General features: G+C 38.5%; 1 protein-coding gene across 9 annotated transcripts in view; it reads right to left on the reverse strand.

Annotated features, from left to right (window-relative positions):
* Positions 1-1,431: 1,431 nt before the first annotated feature.
* The window catches only part of baz (par-3 family cell polarity regulator), a 75,264-nt gene continuing 49,418 nt past the window's right edge, over positions 1,432-27,277 (reverse strand). For 5 of the 9 annotated variants that reach the window (XM_034984856.2, XM_069509589.1, XM_069509591.1 and 2 more), the window contains 18 exons: positions 26,036-26,191; positions 25,500-25,675; positions 24,847-24,966; positions 24,045-24,136; positions 23,244-23,434; positions 21,900-22,070; positions 20,790-21,053; positions 19,953-20,128; positions 19,437-19,588; positions 18,432-18,972; positions 17,430-17,593; positions 16,539-16,664; positions 16,083-16,206; positions 15,431-15,583; positions 14,808-14,910; positions 13,972-14,039; positions 12,633-12,728; positions 1,432-6,754 (listed from right to left, as the gene is read on the reverse strand). In XM_034984856.2, coding sequence (XP_034840747.1) covers positions 6,622-6,754; positions 12,633-12,728; positions 13,972-14,039; positions 14,808-14,910; positions 15,431-15,583; positions 16,083-16,206; positions 16,539-16,664; positions 17,430-17,593; positions 18,432-18,972; positions 19,437-19,588; positions 19,953-20,128; positions 20,790-21,053; positions 21,900-22,070; positions 23,244-23,434; positions 24,045-24,136; positions 24,847-24,966; positions 25,500-25,675; positions 26,036-26,191 — 3,006 coding nt within the window. In that variant the 3' untranslated portion in view covers positions 1,432-6,621. The remainder of the gene's footprint in view (positions 6,755-12,632; positions 12,729-13,971; positions 14,040-14,807; positions 14,911-15,430; positions 15,584-16,082; positions 16,207-16,538; positions 16,665-17,429; positions 17,594-18,431; positions 18,973-19,436; positions 19,589-19,952; positions 20,129-20,789; positions 21,054-21,899; positions 22,071-23,243; positions 23,435-24,044; positions 24,137-24,846; positions 24,967-25,499; positions 25,676-26,035; positions 26,192-27,277) is intronic. The other 4 variants (XM_034984857.2, XM_034984860.2, XM_069509594.1 and 1 more) reach the window with 2 other exon arrangements.

Consider the following 27,277-nt stretch of genomic DNA (forward strand, 5'->3'; position numbering starts at 1 on the left):
GTCTTTCTATAAAGATTCCTTTTTTCTTTTTGAGGTACCTATGGAACCCTAAAAAATTGATACTTTTAGTCAAGTGGTACCAACTCCATAACCTGGACAGGGATCCCAACTTCCATCGGTTCTTCGAACTACTTTAGGGCAATAGGTAGTTAAGTACTATTGATTAAAAGGTACCTAATCACTTACTACCTTTTATCTACTAATTAATTAATTAGATAATCATTTTATGTCACTACATCTCAATAGCATGCGATTAATTCCCGACAGAAGGCCTGCACAAAGGACTCAAACAATTTGTGGTAAATTGTACGAGACACGCGAACCGCCGGCCTTGCCCTTTCAACAACCATATTGTTAAGATAAGTGCTTGGCGACTTACGAGACTAGACCTCAGTAATCGGCTTAGATTAGTCAGTGCACGCCACTAGCAAGAAGCAATGTCACAAAATACCTAGATGGTTTGAAAATCTTTCTTTCACAAATCTCCAAGAGCTCTAGTGTCAATGGGGAGTTGTGGAAGAAAAGTTCACAAATCCCCACTGATGGGGATTTGTGGAATAACCCTTCTCTTGGCGGGATGTTATTCTTTGACTCCAGACCCCGCTTTATTATGCGGGTTGCCTAGTTTGAGTTTGCCACAGAGTAAGTACATTGAATATCTGCCCACGTCAAACTTTTTCTATATTCGATAATGGTCGATATTTCACCGGAATGCACCGATTCTGTTTTTGAACGAATTTTTGTAGAACGTTTGCGTTTCAATATTGCAATCTAAAGGTAGGTATGTTTCATTTTTCCCCGACTAAAAATCAGTCACCGATTGTACGATGTGGGCCTTAGTAAATCAATTACTCAATAATAGTATTATGACGTACCTACTCGTATAGTGCTCAAGATGTGCCCTATCCACTATCAAAATGGTTTTATTGATAGGACGCTGCTTCCACTGCGGGTTGGCGACGTAACCTCGCGATGATGTTAAGATCTCATTCAGACTAGAGCTTTTTTCACGAGCTTGAAAAGAGCGTTGTAAGGGAATAAAATAATACTACTTAACCAGAGTAAGTAGGTACTATTATGTATACTGAGACCACACTACGTACCCAATAAGTAGTAACCACTAACCAGCCATCTGTAACGGTTTTTAAACGGAACTGTCTTCGGCGGTTAGTGAAGCGTTTGAATCGGGCTTGTATGTTTCGAACGCTTTTGAAGCGCGCGTTATAAAAAGCTCGAAGAAAGAACGAAGGAACGACTCAGCTTTCGTTGATGAACGCATTATTTCTTTAGCATTTTAATTAATATTTTCCTTGAAAAACTGAGGAACTTACCTAGCAAAGTTTTGAAATATAATGTAGAAGTAGGAAGTTACTTTCTTATTAGTTGAAAAAATAATACCTTAGTATATGGGAGTGAAACGAAACAACAAAACAGAGATAATACTTATTTATTTAAGGTACAGATGGCCGTTAGCATTGTTTACAATATCTCTAAAAAATTATAAAAAATATACCTTCACATGTTAAAAAACATGTCTTATGTACAAGGGTAGGTATAGGCACATAGGTAATATGCAAAACATTTGCAAAACTATTAATTAACATTTGTTCTCATAATAACATTCATACATAATCAAATAGCATAGCATTATTCGGAATATAATTAAACATTTTTATTTACATACACGAAAAACTAATAGCATTTTTATATCTATATCTATATTACAGCTAACAAATGTTTCATCCTATATAACCATAATGAACCTGTATTTAACATTTCAAATAATTACAAAGTTAATATCACAATGATAAGATAAATTAAAAGAAAACATATGAAAATCTCGAGCTCTACGGGCAGCGGCACGCGCGGCCCGCAGTCAAAACTGCGGCGCGTGCGCGAACGGACTCCCTTGAAAAGGACCCCGGATGGGTTCGAAACTGGTCGGGCTAACGTCGACTAGACACGTGAGTACAGCCGGGATAGATATTATTTATAATGAAAATCTTATTGAAAGATAGTGGAATAATTTTAATTAGAACGGGCTACTTGCACGAAGACGAACTCGTTGAATCTCGTTCAGCTTAGCAACATCTTTTATATCTGCCCTTTTTACACTAACCCCTAAAGAAACTTATCAAAACATGACAGCATTTACAAAATGACTTACGGATGAAATTAATAATTGAATCAAACTAGGTATCAGTAATCCGTTGGTAACTTACTAAGCGACGTTGTTAATTTACAAAAAGACCACACAATTTTTGAAAATTAACAACGTTATTAAGTAACTTATCAAAAGATTACAGTTTAGGGGATTGATTTTATTAATTTCGGTAGCGATTTGACGTAAGGATTGATACACGAATATCTAAAGTCAGTCAGTTTATGTAAACAATTATTTTCTATTGATACAACTTAGCTTATTCTATTCTAAACTTTAAAGCTTCTTTGATTTAAACTTAAACACTGAATTTAAGTAGGAATGTATGTAGAATACCTACCTTAAGAGCTCGTTTGCTCATATAAGGATTATAATATGTACAAATCACTTATAAAGGGTCGACACGATTATATTATCACAAGAATAAAAATATTAAAACAAACTTTCGTAAAGTACAAAAAACCAGCGGACGTAGTAGAAGAAAAATAGAAGGTCATAAAATTAAGTGCATCCAAATTTTTGGAAAAACAAAAAAAACTTCTGAAACTTATTTTGGAATACTTTTATATCCCGGAAAATCAAAGAGTTCCGCGTGATTTTGAAAAATGTAAATCCACGCGGACGAAGTAGTGGGCATCAGCTAGTAACCTAATAAAATTTTCCCGTTCTATTTTGGAACGATTTTAAGGGACATGGTCGAGACAAAGAGAATCGAAGCGACAATCCTAAAATTTTACATAGCAAAATGTGCACTTAGCACTTTTAAAACATAATGGATATTCTGCCGAGGAATAAACAACGGAAAGACGACCGCCAATGTGCGCGCTTCTTTAGATTCGTACTTTCTGTGTTAAGGTATGATTCCGAACCACGCTGCACGCAGCAGCGCTGCCGCAACAGTGCTGTCACCAGCTGTATGTAATGGCATATAAGCTTATAGAGATTGTATGGGGACCAGTAGTGCCGCGACAGGACTGTGACAGCTGGTGACAGCACTGTTGCGGCAGGGCTGCTGCGTGCAGCGTCGTTCGTAATCATACCTACCTTTACTCTCATCTATCGTTACTCGTTATACCTAGATGACACTCGAAAGTCCATCAGTGTTGGCGAGATGTGAAAAACTCGTTCTAAGGGTACTTATTGTTCGTTTTATGTCTGTGTGAGAGAGAAGCAATTAGCAAATAGGGTCAGGGACCTTGAACTATCATTGGGATCTAGACTCGTAATAGAGAGAGAGCCAGCGCGTGCCAGCCCTTCCTTATTTTATAAAAGCTGAAAGTTTATCTGCGTTGTCCCCAAGACTGGGAAGAACGTTTGTTTGGATCATGGTGGCTTTGGGAGATAACAGGTAAAAAAAGGTGTAAAAAATCTTACGTCAAAGTAGGTATAAAGTTTAATAGATTATTAACTTTTAGGGTAGTCTGGTGGGGGATACTAAGTGTCTGGCAATACATGACGTGGTTTCTAATACTACACCCAAAGAAAAAAAAACACTTTATACTTTGATGTAAGATTTTTTACACATTTATTACCGGTTATCTCCCAAAGCCCCAAACAAACGTTCCTTCCAGTGTTGGGACAATACGCATAGAAACTTTCAGCTTTTATAAAATAAGGAAAGTCTGGCAAGCGCTGGCTCTTAGACCATATCTCAATAAATAATCAACTAGACTCCAATCGATGTTCGAATACAAAAGCATTTTTGAAGTAAAAAAATCCGAAATCCGCATCAACACAAAAGGTGTTTTGTGTTGTGGCGTGTTTTTGTGTCTGCGCTTTGGCATTACAATATCATTAGGATGAATAATATTATTTAAACGCAAAAATCAATGTTTTCCATTTGTTACTTCCCTATGTACTTATTATGTTTTAAAAAACCGGCCAAGTGCGAGTCAGGCTCGCGCAATGAGGGTTCCGTACTACAGTCGTATTTTTTCGACATTTTGCACGATAATTCAAAAACTATGATGCATAAAAATAAATAAAAATCTGTTTTAGAATGTACAGGTGAAGACCTTTTATATGATACACACTTAAGTAATAGGTATATATCACTCTCTAGGTCATTAAATATAACAATGTAAAAAACCGGCCAAGTGCGAGTCATCATTTTGAAATTTTGCACGATAATTCAAAAACTATGATGCATAAAAATAAATAAAAATCTGTTTTAAAATGTACATGTAAAGAGCTTTTATATGATACCTCACTCGATATAGTCACTCACTTTGAAAGTTGAAAATACTAATTATTAGTTCATGACCACAATTTAATTTTTTTTGTGTGATCTAACCCTATATTCACGGTTTTCAGATTTTTCCCCAAATGTCAGCTATAAGATCTACCTACCTGCCAAATTTCATGATTCTAGGTCAACGGGAAGTACCCTGTAGGTTTCTTGACAGACAGACAGACAGACAACAAAGTGATCCTATAAGGGTTCCGTTTTTCCTTTTGAAGTACGTAACCCTAAAAAACACCTAGGGTAGGTACCTAATTTTCCGTTTGTGCACCTATATGTTAGCAATAGTTTTTAAATAGCAATAGGTATTTTATCTTGTAACTTCTTCAACACTTTCCCCATACATTATCAACATTCCTATCAATTCGTTTGTGTTTATAGTTTACTATAATATGTCGGAGGAAAGTTATTAAATCAAAAATTCGCTCAGATAACCTACATTAATTATTATTTTTGTTTTGATATTTACGATTTTTAAACATAACAAGCTTATTATTTTAATTACCAAGTTTATAATGGTTTTGAATCTCCCTCTTTCATAACACACATACACACACATATATAACAGACATACACTATAGGTACTATATTAGTTTATTTCCCAGAGAGGTCATATAGTATGTATATATGTAGGTATATATTAAACTTCATATTATTGTAACCTAATGTCAAAAATGTTTAATATTTTTGACATTAAGTTAAATATTCTAGTCTGTAAGGGGAGAGCTCTGATGCCTATAACACGAGTGTACAACTTATTTTAAGCATCGGTGGCTTAACCTAATTTTGGTTGTAATTTTTGTGAAACAATAAATTATTTATTATTTATTATTATTATTATATAATTATTATTATGAAATTGAGTCTTGATTCTACACCAACATTTGGGATGTATGTTCGGGCCATATTTAAAAGATTAAATTTTCATTCGCAGTGAACAAGTAAAGATTTTACTTTTTGTTACTACCCCCAATGAAGATAATAATGATGTACAAACTGATCTACTCGGATTTTTTCGAGTATTTCGATAATATACCGCCTATGTTAACTGATTCTGGAAAAAGTAGTTCAGTAGTTTCAGAGTTTATCGATTACAAACAAACAAATATTTCCTCTTTATAATATTAAACACTCAAAACACTAATTATACCAAGGACGCAGCAATGGCACCACATGAGAATAAATATACAATACAAACATTAAATAAAAGATATATTTAGTTTATGCATTCATAGCCCAACATCACTGGTACATAGGTATATACCTACATCATCATTTATAGAAATCCGTAAAGATTATAAATTCATTACAATAAATTATTTTTATAATATAATATGACAAGAGACGTAAGATTTACTTATGCCATTCTAAATAATATCTGTCCCGGCTTTACTCACGTGTGTAGTCGACGTTAGCCCGACTAGTTTCGAACCCATACCCGAGCCAACCACCGCCGGCATACCGAGTAAAGCCGGGACAGATATTATTTAGAATGGAAATCACTCACGGTAGTTTAAACGCTAAGATTTACTTATGGTTTACAGTCTTAATTTGACAGTGTTTTTATGAACAGGTATGTATGTCTAATACAGAAATCTCCCTCACATGGACGTAGACTTTAAATAGGAAAAGCTTCACCAACATACACATTACATAATTATGTTAATTTTCATAAATATAACATAATATATTACGTAGAAAAACAGTAAATCTCTACCTCTTTAAAATCACCTCAACATTTTATGGAAATACTAGTTCATTACGTGAATAATTTATTTAGCTTCGCAATTATTGTATGACAGGACGGTTAATAAGTTATCAAAGGCAGATGAATCACAGACTTATAAATAACTCTATTACGAATGTCAACTGAAAGCAAAATACCGCTTAACCGCATATAATATTTTATAGGTTTTGATTACATTTAGTGCCGATTTCACCAACGTAAAAAAAAATCATACAATTATAATATTCACAGTTGCAATCCTAGAACAGATCTGCACGGAGGGGTATAGTATCGATAGCGAGTACCGGTTGCCAGCCTTTAGTGGTAGTGTGATAGCTTGCCAGCTCTCTACATGTACTTAGTAGGTAGACTGGGGACAGATTCCGCTCTCATAGGACAATTCCAATAATAAAACAATTGGAATCACCGTTGAAACGCTCGAGCTCATCTGTGTGTGGGATAATATCGAAGGCGATTACGGGTTGCCAGCCTTCAGTGGTAGTGTGACAACTTGCCAGGCCTGCGGGGCGGTGCGCTTTCGTACTCGTAGTAGTTAGACTGGGGACGGATGCCGCTCTCCTTGCATGAGCGCTGGGAATGGTAGCCAGCCGCGCCCCCTCGACGACTGTAAAAAAACGACTACATTAGTACAACTTTCTTCTATATAAAAGGAAAAGCTGACTGATCTATCGACGCACAGCCAAACTACTGGACTGATCTGACTGGAATATGGTATGCAGATAGCTATTATGACGTAGACATCCGCCAAGAAAGGATTTTTTAAATTTTATCCCCAAAGGCGTAAAACAGGGGTTTGAAATTTGTGTAGTCCACGCGGACGAAGTCACGGGCATAAGCTAGTTATTTTATAAAATAAAGCTTACGGTACTAAATCATTTGACACAGAGGAGCGGGGAGTGCCTTTTAATAATAGTCAACCGGAGATTATACCCGTTGTGTGACATGTTTCATAATTATTATAAAATGTAACCATTTCGAAATTTCCGGTCCGCTCTGGAACTTTTTATTAATAATCTGAGTGTGTAATGTTGTGTTGCTACAGAATACTGAATAAAGTATGTCCTATTATACAATTCTCTAAGTAAAACCTTGGGCTGACTAAATATGCACTGGCGCGTAGAACGGCGCACCGCATTCAATTATTACTTATACAAATTCCATTTTTTTTGTAGCGTTATAACTTATAACGTTATTCTGTTTCTAAAAATTAAAATATTTTTGTTAGGTTATAATACCTACACGTAAACGCTACAAAAAAAAGAGTCATATAAAATAACTGTTACTTTAGGACCCCTAGTCCACACGATACTTTTAGCATCAGCAGCAATTTTACAGCTGCATCGAAGCTGCATCGCGTTTTGACGACTTTATGCTTCTGATCGCTGTAGTTAAATCGCCCGTCCTAGCGATTGTTTCGATGCCTTACGACGCTTTTGAGCGACTTGCTGTGTTTGACTTGCTTCACATTTGAGGTTGTACCTACCCTTGAGTTGGGCCATTACGAACGTGCGAAATTGGTCATAAATCATATTTTTTTTAGAAGAACTCTCGCTCACACTTACAGGCCTTCAAATTATTGGCCTTATGGAACTGGAACGTGAATCTCTGGTGTTGTTTGTAACAGTAAAATAAAATGATTAGCCAATAGTCAATAAAAAGTTACAAAGAGCGAGGGGAAACAATACAAAATTAGCTACCAGCTATCTGCTCCGAACGGCATCCATTTATCGATAACGACTTCAGCTCCGGTATCCTCACAGCCCTATGATCATAATGATTTATGACCCAGTTCGCACGTTCATAATGGCCTAAGTATAGTTACCGTAATGTCTAAAAGCTGAAATTTTTACAGAGCGTGTAATACTATCTTACCTACTATTTAATATTGATCACTTAAAAATGGTTCTTGTATGAAAGTTGGATAACGGCAGTGGTTCTTTATCATAGAACTAGCTGATCCCCGCGGCTTCGCCCGCGTAGATTTAGGTTTTTAAAGATCCCGTATAGCCTATGTCACTCAGGAATAATGTAGCTTTCTACTGGTGAAAGAATTTTTAAAATCGGTTCAGTAGTTCCAAAGATTACCCCCTACAAACAAACTTAACGACATTACCTCTTTATATAATAGTATAGATATAGAGTATAGATAGGTACATGTTTAATTGTCTACAATTTAGAACAAGTTCCAATCTTTTACAATTGAAACAGGTTTTGTAATGACATTCATTAATCGTATCAATAAAATCTACTGATTACAACCCGGGTATCTTTAAAACAAGAGTGAATAGGCATCTTCTAGGTAAATGCGTCCCATTTTAGGCCACATCATCACTTCCCATCAGGTGTGATTGTGGTCAAGCGTATACCTATAATGAATAAAAAAAACCTTAATTATATTTTATATTGTTATGTTTCATTAATTACTATCTACTTTTATTGTTTGCCCATGTCACATCTACTTGATAAGCAATGAATCAACTAGGTAGGTAGTCGGTCCGCGTCCGCGTCGTCACGCAACAATCCACGTTTCAACGCATTTGTTAAAAACAGACGTACCTACAGTTCGCCGCAGAAAATATTGCAATCTAACTTTAGAAAGAGATAACGGTTTAGTAGAGCGATGTCTCTGTCGTTGAGAACGACCAAACGACACATAGGTATGAGTGACAGAGACGACGCGGACGGTCTACAAAGCTGAAATCTCTTTCTAAAGTTTGATGAGAAATTTTGTGCCGGGTACCTACTAGCTAGGTTTGTCTGTTATGTGTCGTGAAGTTGTGAACTAAGACCCGACTGCGATCGTCTTAATAACCGCTGAAATATTAGAATACAACTGCTTTTCAGTCGCTCGGTATATTTTAATGTTGTAGGAAATTTATTTTCATATTTCATCACAAGTAAAAGAAAAGCATATGTAAATATATAATTACATGTAAAAAAACTTATCACTAAAAATTTTATGTTGTAGTATTTATATTTATAAATTAATTAACTCAAAATTTTCTCCTCTTTCATTTGACACCCTACGATACGATAGCAAAAAAATTTTTTGAGACCCCCAGTTTTTTGGATGCAACATCCGCCATATTGATTTTATTCATTTAAAATGTAGCTTATGTCACCCGGACCATAACAATAAATTAATTGACACCTCATTTATCAAAATCGGCCCAGTAGTTAAGCCGCTACAGTTGAACACACATGAATACAAACCTACATACATACATACATAGACTGCCAAAATCATAACCCTTCCTTTTGGCATAGCCGTAGTCGGGTAAAAATAAGCACTGCAACGCATGCCGGGCTAGGTATATAAATAAAGTTACGTCTAGTTATTATGAACAAACGTAGCGCAATAAATGACGCCATAAATCAGCCCGCGTATATGACCTAGGACCTTATACATAATCTGTATTCTGAGACGAGGAAAATACGACATTTCCGCTAAGCTAGCAATTAAGCTAGGTACTGAGTAAAATTACAAAGGACCCACGTCATCCAAGCTTAGTTTTTAACTACGAATTCTATTGAAAGAGATGTCATATAAGTAGGTACATTAAATGTAGGTACCTACATACATTACGCGGCAGAAAGTAATGTACATCGACATTTAGAAGGAGATAGCAGATTTGTAGAGCGTTGTCCGTCATTGATACCGACAAAACATCACATTATAGGTATGAGTGACAGAGACAACGTTCTACATACAAAGCCGAAATGTCATTCTAAAGGCCGAGTACATTACTTTCTGCCGCGTACTGTAAATTCCGTTGCATGTATTAATAATAATAATTAATAATAATAATTAAAAATCGAATCGACAAAAAAATCGATACACCATCGAATTAGAATATTTAGGATTTTGTAGCCTAGTGGTTAGGACGCGGCCTTCTATTCGGGGGGTTCGGATTCCATTCTGGGCACGTATTTCTAACTTTTTTGAGTTATATGAGAGATGGCTAAGAGTTCTACAGTTATTATGTTTTCAAACGTGTGTGAAGTCTGCCCATCCGCACATGGCCAGCGTGGTCAAATATGGCCTTCACATTTTGAACGGAAACTCATGCGCAGATAGAGGGCCGGCAATGGGTTGAGATGATGATGATTGTAGTATGTATTCGTCATACTCGGATACTCTAATTACGAGAAAAAACCTTTTATCCTTACCTACCGGGAATCCCCTAACGTATTTACACGACTGTCACGTTTTAAGATCTAGATTATGGAAATCAACTAGCAATTATGTACTACGATAGAATACAATACAGAGCAATGATCACAACTTTATGTAGTAAAGCTAAAGACCCACGCAAACACGTCGAATCTGGACGTAATTTTCGTCATAGATATGTACATATGTTACCGATTTATTCAGTGCTGCTCGATTGCGGTAGAATGACAGCTACAATGTCACGATCACAATCATCTCTGATTGGTTGACGATCGCTCACTATTGACTACAATGCATTGTTGCAACAAGAATAGCACAAATTCAGCCATTCACAACAATTGAAATTGTAATGATTGATGCAGGTTTTACGAAATCACCCTACCGGTTATTAGTAAACTTGTAACTTGTCAAAAATCTGTAAAGGCCTAAAACACACTACTGGCGAGGCAAACAAGTAGTAGGTAGAATATGTCCAAGCTTTCATCCGAGTACGTCCAAATTCGAGGTGTGCGCATGCCGAAATATTAAAATGCGCTATAATCGAATCGATAAATTACATATGCGTCATGTAATTTACTGACGCGACAAAACATGCAATTTAGTATGCTACAGATAATCACAACATTACAAAGCACGTGCATCTTACCACCACAAGACCAGAAGCAGGAAAAAGAAAAAAAATATTATGGATTGTTCAGCCGTTAACTGCAAAAATAGTTTCTGAAAAAGTTTGCTACGTTAGGACCAAACTAAAACCTAACCAGAAACTTTGGTCCTGACATTATTTTTTAGAAACATTAGTTTTGAAAATTCCCACGTTTCTTGGCGATAACTTTTGCAGATAACGGCGTTTTAATTATAGGATGGCAGTGTGCAGTTTTTTATTATTATAGTCCGTTCATCGTAACTTGAAGCGTGGAGTAATATGTTGGCACCATTGCTTTGTTTCTTTATTCCTCAGGACTTAGGGTTTATTACTGTATGATTTGCAATGGTGCCAACATAATAGTACTCACGCCGCACGCGTCAAGTTACGATGATCGGACAATAGTGACGAAGCTACGCAATAGCTTGATTTTAGGGCTCCACATGAATCCACAGCAAGGCCCGAGAAGTACTGCAGGAATTGCGCAAGTTTGTCACGTGACTCGTTAGAGCCCAAGAAGATGTTTAGGGTTCCGCGTACCTCAAAAGGAAAAAGAAGCCCTCATAGGATCACTTCGTTGTCTGTATTTCTGTCTGTCTGTCACGAAAACCTATAGACTATAGAGTATTTCCCGTTGACCTAGAATCACGAAATTTTGCCATCTCGACCTGTCGCACACTATACCTGTCGCGCACTATACGTATATAACTATTTATGTCTATTAAAGATTTCCCAATCTAGAGTTGTACATAATGACGAAGCAGTTCTACAACGTAAGTGCCACACGGAAACATTATTAAGTATAACCTAAGTAACACTACATTATTTACATAGGTAGGTACGTTTTATTTTTTGCACATTTTTTGTGCTTTATAATATTCGAAGCAATAAATATTATAATCATGCTATAGCACTAAAAACAAAATAAACAAAAAATCAATCAATAAATTACTATTACATCTGACGTCAGTATGTTTACTTAACTAGTGTAATTACTATAAATATTTAACTTGTTGTTTTGTTTTATTTCTCAGTAATTGAAAAAAACTGTACGAGCCCTTTGTATTCTCGGTATAAAAAAATAACTAACATCACTCTTTAGCTCAGAGTTTATTTTATAATTATAAATGCTAAAGTTTGTTTGTTTATAGGTTTATTTGTTTGTCCTTAAATCACGTCAGAACGCACGAAGCAACAGATGGACGTGATTAGTGATATAGTGAGTGACATAGTTAAAGACCTAGAAAGTGACATAAGCTTCTTACGTTTTATACCGGAAAATCAAAGAGTTCCCACGGGATATTTAAAACCAAAGTTCACGCGGACAAAGTCACGGACTGCGGGCACAGGTAGTAAAAAAATACATAGATACTGATATATAGTCTAACTAGATGATGCCCGCGACTTTGTCTGCGTGGGTTTAGGTTTTTAAAAATCCAGTGGGAACTCTTTGACTTTCCGGGATAAAAAGTAGCTTATGTCCTTCCCCGGGCTGCTAGCTATCGCTATATCAAATTTTGTTAAAATCGGTTGAGCGGATGGGCCGTGAAAGGCTAGCAGACAGACAGACAGACGGACAGACAGACAGACAGACACACTTTCGCATTTATAGTATTAAGTATGGATTAATATTTAATTAAGTAGCAGAGTATAGCAAGTCACCTGTCGTCGCTGTGTAGCGGCTCGCGATGCACGCCGCGCCTCACTTGCCCGATCTGCACCTCGCTCAGCTTCTCCCGTCGGGCACTGTACGTAAAACTACTGATTATAAACTTAAACTGTCCCTGTTTCTTAACGTTACTGCAATTGATAACGGTACATTCAAAGAAAAGTGGATTCCGCGTGGAATGAGAAAGTCTAAAAAAAAAAAAGATTCCGACGAATTGAGAACCTCCTCCTTTTTTTGAAGTCGGTTAAAAATAGCCTAATTTAAATTTAAATTTGTACTCCATATTAATTGATGGATCCAAGGGAAGGCTGCGGCGCCCGTAACACAGGTTTACCTAGCACGGACGCCAAAGCACTCCTTCAGGTTCTCATATTTTTATTGTTTCTACCTTTTTTCTACCTTGTACTAGTTTTAAGGAGTCTTTGTCTTGTACAACATTTTTGAAATAAATAAATAAATAAAAAATAAAAAAAAAAATCTAGCGTCGTCGATTGAGCCCATGTTTGTACAGTAGGTGAAGGTGATGGCAAACAGGGAGGAAACGCCCCGTACATCCGCACAGCCACCTCGCTAACTTGGTGCGGGCGAGCGCGGATGATGTGCGGGGCGTCCCTCCGCCTCATACTCCGATTGCCATCTCAACCTTTCGAGGAATATAGGTACCCGTATACAACGTCTATTCCGTTCTAGTTAGATTGATCGAACATCCGATCTCTTCTACACTTCTTGACAGATTATAGTTTGTTCGTTTCCGATATAGCCCGACCAATCTAATACACTGCAGAATACCATACAGATCCTATTTTATCCGGATTGTTCGACAATCGCACTAACATTCTAACAGAACGGAATAAATAACGCGTCCGATCTGTAAGCCTGAGTTAGTCCATTTGACACAAAGTGTCAATTTTAATTCCTGTGGTGGGGCGCTTTGAATCGACACGAAAAATAACTGTACTTTTGTATGGCACACTTTAACTAGCGTACTTAGGTACCTGTATATGTGATACCATACCATTTTGTGGCTGACAATCCGAGAATTCATGGCGGATAAGTAATATTATGCGCCGCCCGCCTGCTCGCCGCACACCGCTCAACATGATTTTAGAAAAATACAACACCTCCTCTTCTCTCCGCTTGAATGATGTCCGTTGAAACTATCCGGAGAGATGTGGAAATAACGATATCTAATAATTGGTTATTTACAAAACACCTACTCTTCTCTACTCTTGGTTTTGGTGGAAATCGAACTGAAGATGATATTTAGTTGATGCTTTGCTATACATAATTTAATATAGGTACCTAATACTTAAGTACTTAGTATACACTCACTTCAGATTTTGTTGGATCTCCTCATAATTAACATAGTGCCCCGTCGGTCCCCAAGCGCTGTCCATAGCCTATAAACACAATTTTCTTTAAGTAAAAAATCTGGTTTACCTCGTTACATAAAAAATAAAGTTTTTGAAAAGATAATGACCGCCAAATATTTTTCTTTGCCAACTAGCATGGCTACCAACTCAATATTATGCGTGTTTTTTCATACACACACACTTGATCAGTTTTATTTGGGGCCGGTTAAATATATGTATGTACTAGCTGATGCCCGCGACTTCGTCCGCGTGGATTTACGTTTTTCAAAATCCCGCGGGAACTCTTTGATTTTCCGGGATAAAAAGTAGCCTATATGTTAATCCAGGGTATAATCTATCTCCATTCCAAATTTCAGCCAAATCCGTCCAGTAGTTTTTGCGTGAAGGAGTAACAAAAAAAAAAAAAAACACACACACACACCCACACACACACACACACACACACACACACACACAAACTTCTGCCTTTATAATACTAGTGTGAAGTAGGGATAGTGAGTGAAGCCACACGATGCGTTGCATTGGCGGTGCTGCGCCTAAGCGGAGCCGCTGCATCATCCTACATAGAAATCGCTGTACCATGCCACGCGATGCGTCACGACTTCGTGTGACGCAGCGCCGCACCGCACGCTTTGAAACCAGGAGACGAGGCGGGGAGGGGTGGTGCGTTGCAACGCCATACTCTCTGCCGGAGCGGCAACGTGTCCGTGTTCCCACATGGACTCCAATACCCACAGCGGTGCGGCACCGCAACGCACCGGCAACGCATCGTGTGGCCTTAGTCTAATTATTCACCTGCGGTGCGGGCGCGGTTCGTGCATGCGAACGCGGTCCACTGCGTCGCTCTGACCGCGCGGTCCGCTCCGAACTGCCTTGTCTGTGTGACCGACTCTCCTCCCTACACATAACAGAAACAGATACATACTATCGGGATTTTCTATTAATTTGCCATTTGCCATTATACCTCATGACTCATAGGACTCATGCATTCCACAAAAAGTTAAAATACCTGCTACTGAAGTTTCCATGTTTATAGACAACTAGCTGATGCCCGCGACTTCATAAGTGTGGATCTAGGTTCAAAATCCGTGGGAACTCTTTGATTTTCTGTGATAAAAAGTAGCCTATGTCACTCTCCAGGCCTTTATTAACTATACCCAAGCAAAAATCACGTCAATACGTTGCTCCGTTGCGACGTGATTTAAGGACAAACCAACAAACAAACACACTTTGGTATTTATAATATGGGTAGTGATTGGAATGTGCCTGTGATCCACGATGATGTGACTGATGATCTCAGGATTAAGGACAACTTTCTACTTTTTTTTTTAATTTAAAATCGTCAGGTCAGTGGCGGCAGAGGCATAAGCTCTCTAGTGAGCCGGCGATGGGTGATGATGATGATAATGATGGTTTACCTGGCAGGCAGCGCTGGTTCTGCCTCTTCTATCCGCTCGTCGATCCTGTTATGTCTCTCCAACACATCTCTAGAAATAGATTTTTCGGAAGACCTGCCCGGCTGCGTGCGCCCGTATACCTCTGATTCAGTCTTTTTACTGGGCTTGCCGATTCTGGACAGACAAAATAATCACATTATTTGATAGGTAGGCATAAATTATTATCTTTACTGTATTTCTTACGTAGATATTTACCTTACCTTTATAGTACGCGATAGTTCGAGATGGCAATCGGGGAGGAAACGACCCGCACTCCCCCACACAGCTCCGTTCTAACCCGGTGCGGGCGAGTGCAGGTGACGACTGACGTGCGGGTGTGCGGGGCGTCCCCCGCCTCATACCCCGATTGCCATCTCGACCTGTCGCCTACTATTCGTAGTCCGAGTTTTTGTTGCAAGATAGACATTTTTCAATCGTGACGCGATGCGGTTCTCTCACTCTCAGACTCTTATCACGTTTTTAATCTTCCAGACCAGTTCCAGAATTTTACCGTAATGAACCCAGCGGTAATCAGTTTTTTCTAGGTATCTCAGATAATATTATTTTATTAATTTGTGAGTTAGAAAGTTTTTCAATAAATACGTCGAATTAGTGCAATATTAGTGCAACGAACCTGAACATAGTAGATAGAGATTTGAGAAGCGAAGGTTTCTTGTGAGAGAGCGAAGACTGCTGTGGGGACCCTCGAACAATAGTGTCGGGCGCTGCGTTGTCGTCCGTCAGCCAATGCTTCAATGCTGAGTAAGAAAAAGACATTATGAACATCTTATTTTCATTGTATAAAAGTTTGAAAGTCTACAAATCCTGTTCGAAGGACCATAATATTATATTTTAATAATTTTCGGATAAAGGATACTAATTTGTCGTACACAATCTCTAAATCAAATTAAATTGAAAAGTGTAAATGTAGTGTTATCATTTTGCCTAGAGAACATTATAAAAGGAAGCTTAGATGATGGTTCCTACAAACTTAACATCCACGCGAACGCTCCAAAAAATAGTCTGCGGCCTAGAAGTTGAGCAAGTCCCTGCAATATATAAATTTTCTGTAAGCATTATGGTCACTTACGTGGGTGTGCTCTTGCGTAGATCGGCTCGTTACGAATCGGTTTCCTCTGAGTTTCCTGGATCGCAGTTTGAAGAGATTCTAAGCTTGAAGATTTCCGCATCCCCAGCGCAGGTCCAACTTGCATAGCTACAAAACATATTGTTCTTTATAATACGGACTTTCAGTATAGTTATGGAACTCATATCAGACAAATCGGTAAAATTTTAGATGGTCAGTTGCGAAGTTCCTACAACAGTTCCGAAACGTTGCAAGACAATAATATGCTAACCGATAACGAGCGGATACGGATGTAAATTTGAAGATCCTGGGAGACTTACAAAATACTGATAGGGCTCATGTGAAAAATAGAAAATAAATAATAATACATCGATTCCTCCTACTAGGTAATTTCCTAAATATGTAATCTAAAACATCCCCTATGTCATAAAATAAAAAAATCTAGCCAACTTTTTGTGAGAGGTGATAATGTAAAAAAAACTTTTTTTTTTCAAGAATTTAAGTAATTTTACCACTTTGTGCGAGTGATTAATTTGTATAACTACCCATGCTACATTACCGCTTTATAGTACTAATAGGATAGGACGGACAGACAGACGGACATGGCGAAACTAAAAGGTATCCCCTTGTTTACTACGGAACCCTTAAAGGGAAATCTCCACAGGAAAAAATAGGAAAATTGAAAGCCTCCAAATAGAGTTATAATTCCCGCTAATTGCTATTACGCTGGAACCATGTCTCATTAACATTGAAATGACGTCAGCCGAAATAAAAATATACCATCAGCTCGAAACTTCAGTCTAAAATGGCGGCCACGCGCATTAGCACTTTGCGGGAGTTATACATTCAAAAATGTTACCAAAAAAAATGTATCAATGTGTCATATTGTGTTACCGTTGATAGCTTTGGTCTCCTTGATCTTGCGGTAGGTGCCGGTGGCGCGCGCGTCGAGCGCCGCGTGGCGCTTCTCCGACATGGAGCGGCGCCCCACCGCGTCGCGGCTGAACGCGCCCCCGGCCCCTCCACTCTCACTGCCCGACTCGCCTGCTGTGCTACCCCTAATACAACAACATAGCATTTAAAAATGGACTTCCGAGTAAACGTCTGTGGTGTCATCACGGTGTCATAGACGCTTGACTCGAAAGCCCACTTTATCAATTTATTATTAACTAGCTGATGCCCGCGACTAGGTTTTAAAAATCCCGTGGGAACTCTTTGATTTTTCGGGATAAAAAATAGCCTATGTCAATCTTCAGGTCTTAAACTACGCCCATTCAAAAAATCACGTCGATCCGTTGCTCCGTTGCGACGTGATTGAAGAACAAACCAACAAACAAACACACTCGCATTTATAATATGGGCAGTGATGACAAGGCGTCTTTTGTTTAAAATATAAATAGCGAGCAAAGGAGCAGGATGGAAACCTAGTGTTAAGTGGTTATCGCCCATGAACGTTTTACAGCACCAAAGAAACCGCCAATACGTTTTCGGCCTCTCAGGAGTTTACTGATCTGCCCCTTGAAAACACAGTGGAAACACTGCCATGGAGTGAGTTCCACAATTTGCATGTGTTTGTAGAAAATGGAGAATGGAATAAGGTCAAACAAACTCCTGACTAAACTGAAAGTTTAATGGCAGAATTTTTAGAGGCAATCAATGTATAATACTGCCATTTGCCAATAAACTAAACACGGCCAAAACCTACTGGACTGAGAACCTTCATAGAAAGCGTAGTTTACCAAAAAAATTCGTTGATATAAATTACAGATACTTAATACTTTCCGAAATTTTTAAATAGCAGCTCCGCTATAACACTCAACAGTATTTATTTATTTTTAATTTAATTTACTTTTGATTCAAGTAATCGTCCTAAGCAGGGAAAATAAAATTGCTTACCTGGTCCCATAATCCTCTTCAATAATAACATTATGATGAGCGGGAGGTGAGCGAGCCATATGCACGTGCCCCAAGTTCTGTCTGTAATGGTGTCCATTCACCAAAGGAGCGTCCAACTGTGTTGCCATATAATAACTTTCATTTCGAAGACCAGTCAACCGATCGATCACTGGATTCCACCCGTCGAGTCGACTCCATTCGAAGCTGTCCCTTTTACTATCATGGGGCATCGTATCTTTGTCTCTTTCTAAATACCCTTTACTGTCATCCGATTGGTTGCAGACCCAACTGTTGTTATTGTTTATCGTGACTATTGATGCATGTTTCTTCGTACTTCTGGTGTCGTGGTTTTCAAAACCATCTTTTTGGTTGACCTCAACCTTCTGGTTGTAATTATCGAGTGGTTTGTTTTCTTTGTCTTGTGTTGTGTTGTAGATGACTGTGTTGTAGTTCTGTGAGTTGCTGTTTTCATTTGAGTTAGTTGTGTCATTCCCGTTTGGTGGGGTGTCATCTTTCCACCTTGCTAAGCTGTCCATGCTGTCTGTAAATTGAGGATTTTGTTAATCTTCTGGTTGTCTGTGGCAATCATTTATTTCACACTTAAGTATAAGACAAATTTCACCATTGCATAAAGGTGTCTATTCGCTGAGAGCAGTAACAGAAATGTGCTTCGTCAACCAATTTGATTTTGGAGATAAGACTATAATACATGTTACTAATTCCATCTTGCGTTTAGCTAAGATAGCAGCTTTTAGTTGCAGATTTACTTCTTATATTTTTTTCCAGCAATGCGCAAGATTTCATTTACTTTTATAGATGGCATAATATTGTATATCAAATCTTTGAAAAGAGCAGCCACCGAGTTTCTTGCTGGTTCTTCTCGGTAGGAAAGGCATTCCGAACCAGTGTAGTAGATACATTTGGAATTATTTGTGAAAGTTTAATTGAATAAAATATATTTTAATTTTCAAAAAAAAATTATTTTGATTTTTAAATCCTTCTTACCAGTCCTCCTAGCGATTGTTAAGGATATACTGCCATGCACATTAGGCCGTGAGTGCAATAAAGCTCGCCGTAACGTCTCCATAGCCTCGGCGTTGGACTGGCCCACTAGCGACACGCCGTTCACACTCAGCAGCTGGTCGTTTGTATGTAACCTGTAGGACACGTAACTAAGTTATTTTCTAGTTGTATGTTTAGGGTTAAAAACTTCTAATCTAAAATTAGCCTAGAACTACTGTCCTACGACTGGGAAAAGGCCTGTCTACGATTTCTTCACAACTCCCCATTCAGTGCCTCTTCGGGCCACCTAACTGAAAATATGTTCGATTCCCTTTAAAGGATATTCTGTAGAAGATAAACAAGCAGTGTATTTTCTAGTACACTAGTGTTCTCAAGTCTGAAATGACCAAACTCCTAAGTGCTGAGATGCTAAGGGGCTTCCTATTTGAAACTCCGGCATTCTCAGAGTCATGCACTAGCACGTCTAGCCTCATGATAGAACAGGCAATGCTTCCTTACCTGCCATCTCTGGACGCGGCACCTCCGTGGAGCACTGACTTGATAAAGATGCCCAGGTCGTGCGGATCGGGCCCCACGGTCACCTTGCCCTTCACGCTGATGCCGAGCCCGGCCTTCTCTGAGTCGTGCACTGGCACATCCAGCCTCATGATCAGGCGATTCCGGAGACCTAGTAGCTGCGGGAAAGTTTATTTGTTAGCGCCAGTGGAATCCAAAAAAGTCAAAATATTCAAAATCATATTAGGATATAGTATGAATTTGAATATTTTACATCATTAATTTTATCAAAGTCAAGCAGGCATCTATCCATATTTTCAATAGATTGATCAGATATGAAAAAAAATGACAAATAACCTAACACTGGAATTCATAGTATAGGTAGTATTTCATATGAATTTGAAACTGACTATTTTAAAGAACCTATAGGCTTTCCTTTCCATAGAAAGGTTGCAGTTAATGGAACAGACTTTAGCAATTACAAATTTTATAATATTACTGTATACCACAAGGAAAATACTAGAGAAATGGAAGAATACTATTTTCCTCATTTAAACTAAATTATTTTAGTAATTGGTATGTAAAGGTATGAAGTTATTACTAACAACAACAGTATTAACAAATAATTTTATCTGTTCTTTTATATATAGTTCCTATGTATGATTATAGGGATTAAGGACTGAAATAATAAATAATAATAATAATAGTCAACATAAGGGCTTATTTAGAAGACGATTCAGACGACGTGTGTCTACACACAACGACGTATTATGTTGTGTATGACACATGTCGTCTGAATCGTCCTCTAAAGAAGTCTCTTGACTATGAATTGATTCTTACCGAACTCGAGGACGAATTTAAAGCTTCTTGTATGGCTGTGTCGATAGACTGGTCCTTTAACAAATCATCTTTCGACGAGCTCTTTGGTATCCGTCCCCTCACAGAGCTGTTGGAGCTGGGGTTGTTCTGGTTGATGGCGTGGACCATGGTGGACACGCGGCCGTTCTCAGATTTGTTAGCTTCTATTGGCTTCGCTTGTGTGATGGGCGCCGAACCGATTGATTTCTCCACGTACTTGGTTGGACTTTGTTGAGGTTCTACCCTCTGGAATAATAAATAACATGGTATAGCTAAAATATAATTTTATTGAAGAATAGATTATATTTATGTGAAACTTTTTATTTGCGTTCAGAGAAAGCAAAAAGGGGGTCTCATTTTTACTGGGCATTGTAATTTATCAAATCCTGAATAGCGGACATGTTAAATTTTTCAAAAACTGATATGAAATCAATTTTGAGATTTCTGGGGATGCTGATTACAAAAATAACATCTGCTTTCAAAACCAAAATGGGTGACATACATTTTTCAAAAAATAAATACGGGTCATATTTTCTAGGTTTCTGGGGATGCTGATTACAAAATAGGAATTATTTTACCCTTTTTGAAAAATGTCGTAATTTGATCCTAAAGTGATATTAAAATTTAAATTTAATTTTTTTTTATTCGATCGATAAGTGCAATAAAAATGCATTTAAATTTTGAATGTCAAATTTCGCCGCGAAAACGCTACCCGCCAGCTTTTTAGGGTCATGAGCTGTCATGACGTCACACGGATTGGTACACGGGACGGTGTTCATTACAACTTCAATCCATGTGACGTCACAGTCGGAATTAACATGGCGGTTACGGTATCACGCGTTTTGGATATTTTGTAGAACACATAAAAAAGTGAAATATTTAAAATGGATTATAAAATTCATTATATAATTTTATAAACTGAAACTGTCATTTTTCGCGATTGCTTATTGCTAAAACTATCTTGTTTATATTATATTTTTAGATTTTTTTTCGCTTGGTGTAAAATACCGTACCTATTGACATCTGTTTTTAAATTCAAACTGCAGATATGATTATTTTGAAAAATATTAAGTTGGTTATGTAGGATGTTACCTGCGTCCGATGTGGATTTGTGCGTTCAACGACAATATCCACTGCAGCATCTGTGGGCGTGTTTCGGAGTAGTGTGACCACTTGCTGCTGAGTGAGACCCGCTACTGGCACTTTGTTGACAGACACCAATCGGTCGCCGGCGCGTAACCGACCGTCTGTCACTGCAGCACCCTGAACAAAGTATTTTTCAAATAAAATCAGATCACAGATATGTGACCTGTCATTTTAGACGGACCAAAATCAGGAACCTCTAACTTCCATCTCTATCTTATATGCCTTCTCCATTCCTATTAGTAATTCGTCAACAATAATAACAATTTGCGTATTTGGCGACTTATTGGAACCATGTATTTTTTAGGGTTCCGTACCTCAAAAGGTAAAACGGAACCCTTATAGGTTCACTTTGTTGTCTGTCTGTCTGTCTGTCTGTCGGTCGGTCGGTCTGTCAAGAAACCTACAGGGTACTTCCCGTTGACCTAGAACCATGAAATGTGGCAGGTAGGTAGGTCTTATAGCAGCCATTAGGGGAAAAATCTGAAAACCGTGAATTTGTGGTTACATGCAAAAAGTATGCTCCTGAAAAGCCTAATTAAACACCGCGCGAGTCACATAGCGAACGAACGTGTTGCTTAGTTTTTGTTAGTTGCCTAATGATTCAACGGATTCTTCCATCAACAGATGGCTGTAAAGTGAATTGTATGTCACTAAGCTAGGAATCTTGGATGTGACCATTGTGTATCTTGTACACAAGCATAGCTCCTAACTTATTTCTAGTTTAGTTTAGTTTAATATTCTTTATTGTACACCAAAAAGAAAAGACACAAAAAGAAACATGTAAAAGAAGAACATACAATCAGCGGCCTTATCGCTGTGAAGCGATCTCTACCAGGCAACTAGGTTGAAGAGGATTTAAGGGCTAGTGAAACTGGGTTTAAGGTGTACGTAAGTTGTTAGGGAACATAAAGATAATAATTATAATATAAGTAATATGTATATTAATAGGCACAGAAATGCCTTAATAATAATATATAGATAAAGATATACACAGTTACATATATAATACATAATATATATACATATATTAATATATAATATAATGATAGATGAATAATAAATATACAACAATAATATTATGAGTAGAGATTTCTAAGCTTGTGACTAACTTGATATCGTCTGTTAAGCTAGTTGGAGTTCGCTATCACTGTGTTTTCTGATGCCGAGTCACTATTTCAGCACCTTGGAACGTCAACATTCATCAGTCTTTCTAACTATATGCCTTTCCTAATACATGACCTATGTAGCAACTGGTATACGAATATCATCATTTTAACCAAGAAATCTCACCTTTGGCAATATATTCTTAATGTAAATTGGGCAGTGTCCACCGGTGGGGTTGTCCCTCGTGGTGATGGTGAAACCCAGGCCCTTCTCTCCCTTCACCAATGTCACTGGAACGGTTTGCGTGGCTCCCGATTGAGGCTTACTGCTGGGACTAACTGGGACCTCCAAGCCTGATACCGACCTCTCTCTGTTACCTAATCAAAAAAATGCGTTAATTTTGAATTTCAAGTAGGTATTGATAAAAATAATGAGACAGTAACTCTGTCTGTCTGTTTGTTACCAATTCAGACTTAAACCGCCTGTACTGATTTTAACAAAAGGCAAGGAGATAGATCATGGGATCGAACAGGATACTTCATATCCCGGGAAATCATAGAAATCGAAACGAGATTTTTAAAACCCCCAAATCTACGCGGACCTAGACATTGGGTTGTTAAGACGTTAGGGTACAAACAATGTTAGTAGTACACGGCTAGTTTCTAAAAGTAAAGTACATACAGGGTGAAAACTGTAAAGTGTGCGCAATCAATTATTTTCTCAATAACAAATATCCAATTTTTTTTGCTACCTTTAAGTATCAAGTTTTAAAATAATTAATGATTAAACGAACATACCTGTAAGTGAAGTTCTATCATAATTATACGAGGCCTTTGTCCGAAGGAAATAGTGAAATAATTTTATTATTTGCGCACACTTAAAATTACAGATGAAAATATATGGACAAACGAGTACCTAATTATAATTTGCATTGACAATCAATATTATACATGTATAATGTAGATAAACTAACTACGATCGAAATACCTTCGGGTAACAGATCGAGTGGTCTTTCTTGCACTGGATGTACGTTGGCGACATTATTGACTCCTGACACCCACCTCAGCATGTCTTCCACCCTGCCAACAAAATCACAATAACAGAACTATGCCTTTAGCGCTGATGCAGTGACGAAATGTATAAACAGGCCTTTTTGATCTGGAGAATTACTAGCAACTGGCAATGAGTGGTGTTCACGAGGAGATTAGATTAGAAACATCTGGATTGATGATTTTTGATCTGTCAGTTTTATCATTGATACTATCGCAAAACATAGCACGGAAAATATGTACCTACTTCGAACTTATGCCAGGAGGTTGTAAGTTTGATTTCTGCTTATAGACGTAATTTTTCATTCACATCACTACCTATAATGTGAAAGTGTGTTTTTTTGTTGGTTTGTCCTTCAATCACGGCGCAGCGGAGCAATGGATCGATGTGATTTTTTGCCTGAATATATGTAGTTATATATCTGGATAGTGACATAGGATTCTTTTAATACCGTAAAATCAAAGAGTTTCCACGGGATTTTTAAAAACCTAAATCCACGCGGATGTAGTCACGCGCATCAGCTAGTTAGCTAAATTTTTCTAAAATATGTTTCACTAGTTGATGCCCGCGACTTCGTACGCATGTAGGTTTTTAAAAATCCAGTATGAACTCTTTGATTTTCCGGGATAAAAAGTAGCCTATGTCCCTCTCCAGGTCTTACTCTATACGTGATTGAAGGACAAACCAACAAACAAACACACATTTATAATAGGGGTATTTCATTTAAACAATTTCTTACCGGTTTTGGTCATTAGTTGGCGGTGTATCTTGCCCTAAAGGTTCCTTTCTGGCATCTCTAGGAAGACTTTTACTGCCATATATTTGCACTTTATCAGCCGCATCTAGCCATACTCCGCTGCTGTAAAAAAATAAACATCTGATTTGGATGGCAAGTACTTTTAAACTCTTTAGGACTTGGTTTCTTTACTGGTTCCTCGTGGATCAATACTGGAAGATGAAATGGAAGTCGAAAAACTCAATGCCTCTATATTAAATCAAGTATGCTCATTTTATTTTACCATTATGATGGATTTTACCAGGATGCCTGCGAATTCTACATAATGTTCTCAAAGGTGTGTGAAATCTGCCAATCCACACTTGCCCATCGTGGTAGACTATAGCCAAAACCCGTGTCACTCTGAGATGTGCTCTGTAATGAGTCGGCGATGGGATATAATCATGATGGAGATTTATATCCCTGTGTTAAGATGTGCCTGTCCTGCAGACCATCGCTTTGTCTGTGACCTGGTACCGTGTTGGTGCACTGTGTCTTACCCTGGTCCAGGGAACTGCATGGATAGGCGGTTGGATTGTCTTTAAAAGTGCCGTCTGTCTGTCCTGGTGCAGACCATCGCTTTCTCTGTGACTTGGTATAGTATTGATATGTCTTACCCAGGCCCGGAGAACTGCATGGACAGGCGGTTGGACTGTCGCTGGAAGTGCTGTCCGTGTCTGTCGGGCGCGGGGTCGGACGGCCGGCCGTCGTGCGGGTGCGCCTGGTGCGGCACGCGGCTGCTGTCCTCGCGGCACACCACTGCTGCAGACCATCGCTTCGTCTGGTCTGTGACCTAGAAGAAAGACGTTCACGTATGCTAAATATAAAGTTTTTTATTCAAATTTTCCGCAGTCTTACGGCGCTGGGCTCCAGCTATTCGATACCAAGGCAGGTGAATACAAATCGAATTTTAATAGATAAGTAGTAGTCAGAAATAATGTACTATGTCAAAAGTAAATTATTTCTTAGGAATTATTAAATAGAGGGTTTTCCAAATTTTTATTTCATACAAGTGAGCGTTTTGAAGTTTTATAAAAAGTCGCTGATTTGACTAATAGTCATCATCCCTATTAGACTACTAAATCTAAATGTAAAACTTACCGCTACTAGATAAGCCGATAGCGTAGATTTCACATGTAGAGGATTTATTTACCTGTCTCTGCGGTGGTAATGTGTCCTGATGCAGCGTGGGTTCACTTCCTCGTCGAACTTGCAGCCCGTTGGCACCGTCCTCCAGGTCCGCGGCGCCGACCTCCACGCAAGAGTCCGTGTTCGGCACTCGCATACTGCCGCCGACGCCACCACCTCCCTTCAACATGAAAATGATTTTTTGATGCGAAGCTTCTTAATGACGTTTGGGACGGGGATCGAAATGGCATGAAGTGAAACCAGTGAACAAATGAGGTGATGAAATGTCTAATGAGTGAGCTCACGGTTTTTCTTATCATTATCGTCATCATCATTATCAACGGATGGACGTCCATAGCTGAATATAGGTCAATTGTAGAGACTTCCACACGCCACACTTCAGTCTTGAATTCCTAAATTGGAATCGAACCCGGGACCCACTCGTAAGACAACAGCGCTCACCACTGCGTCAGGGAGATCGTCAAATTCGTATGAACTAAGTAGATGCTACGTACTAAGTACTTAGCTAGAACACGAAATGCGACAACGCGACGGCGAAGGTGTCAATTTTGGCGTACACAGGCGTTACGCGAAACAAACTTAAAATTCCATGCACTATGCTGGACGCACTCTGATAGATAGAGGTACTGATCCAGTTTATGTAAGTATTTCAAATTCAATTAGATCTTTGATTAAATTCGTCGTCCGCAAACTATTTGTGGTGGCAACCACAACGTCTAGCCTGATTCCCGAGCATTCTTTCACGATATCAAAAAAGTCAATAATGGAAGAGTAGATTGGCGGTGCCTAAACACAGATTCACTACGTATAGTACGCGACAGGTCGAGATGGCAATCGGGGTGGGACGCCCCGCACACCCGCCAGGCCCCCGCTAGCCCGGTGCGGGCGAGCGCGATTGTCACCTCAACCTGTCACGTACTATACATACCTACATCTGTCTGTCTGTCGACGACGACGCGACGGTGCGACGGATCGACGTGCTTTTGCATGTATATAGTTAAAGACTGGAGAGTGACACAGGCTACTTTTATCTCGAAAAATCAAAGAGTTTACACGGGCTTTCAAAACCCTACATTAACGCGAACGAATTCGCGGGCAACAGCTAGTACTTCATAAAGTTATTCATTAAAATTTAGTAGTATCTATCACTCACCATTTCAGAGTTTTTCACACACAAACACTTAGCAAAACACTGTCCCATTTTAGATAAATTATTGTGCACAAATAAGAATTTTATTTGTTTCCT

The sequence above is a fragment of the Maniola hyperantus genome, chromosome 3 (genome assembly GCF_902806685.2).
Source record: "Maniola hyperantus chromosome 3, iAphHyp1.2, whole genome shotgun sequence".
NCBI lineage: Eukaryota > Metazoa > Arthropoda > Insecta > Lepidoptera > Nymphalidae > Maniola > Maniola hyperantus.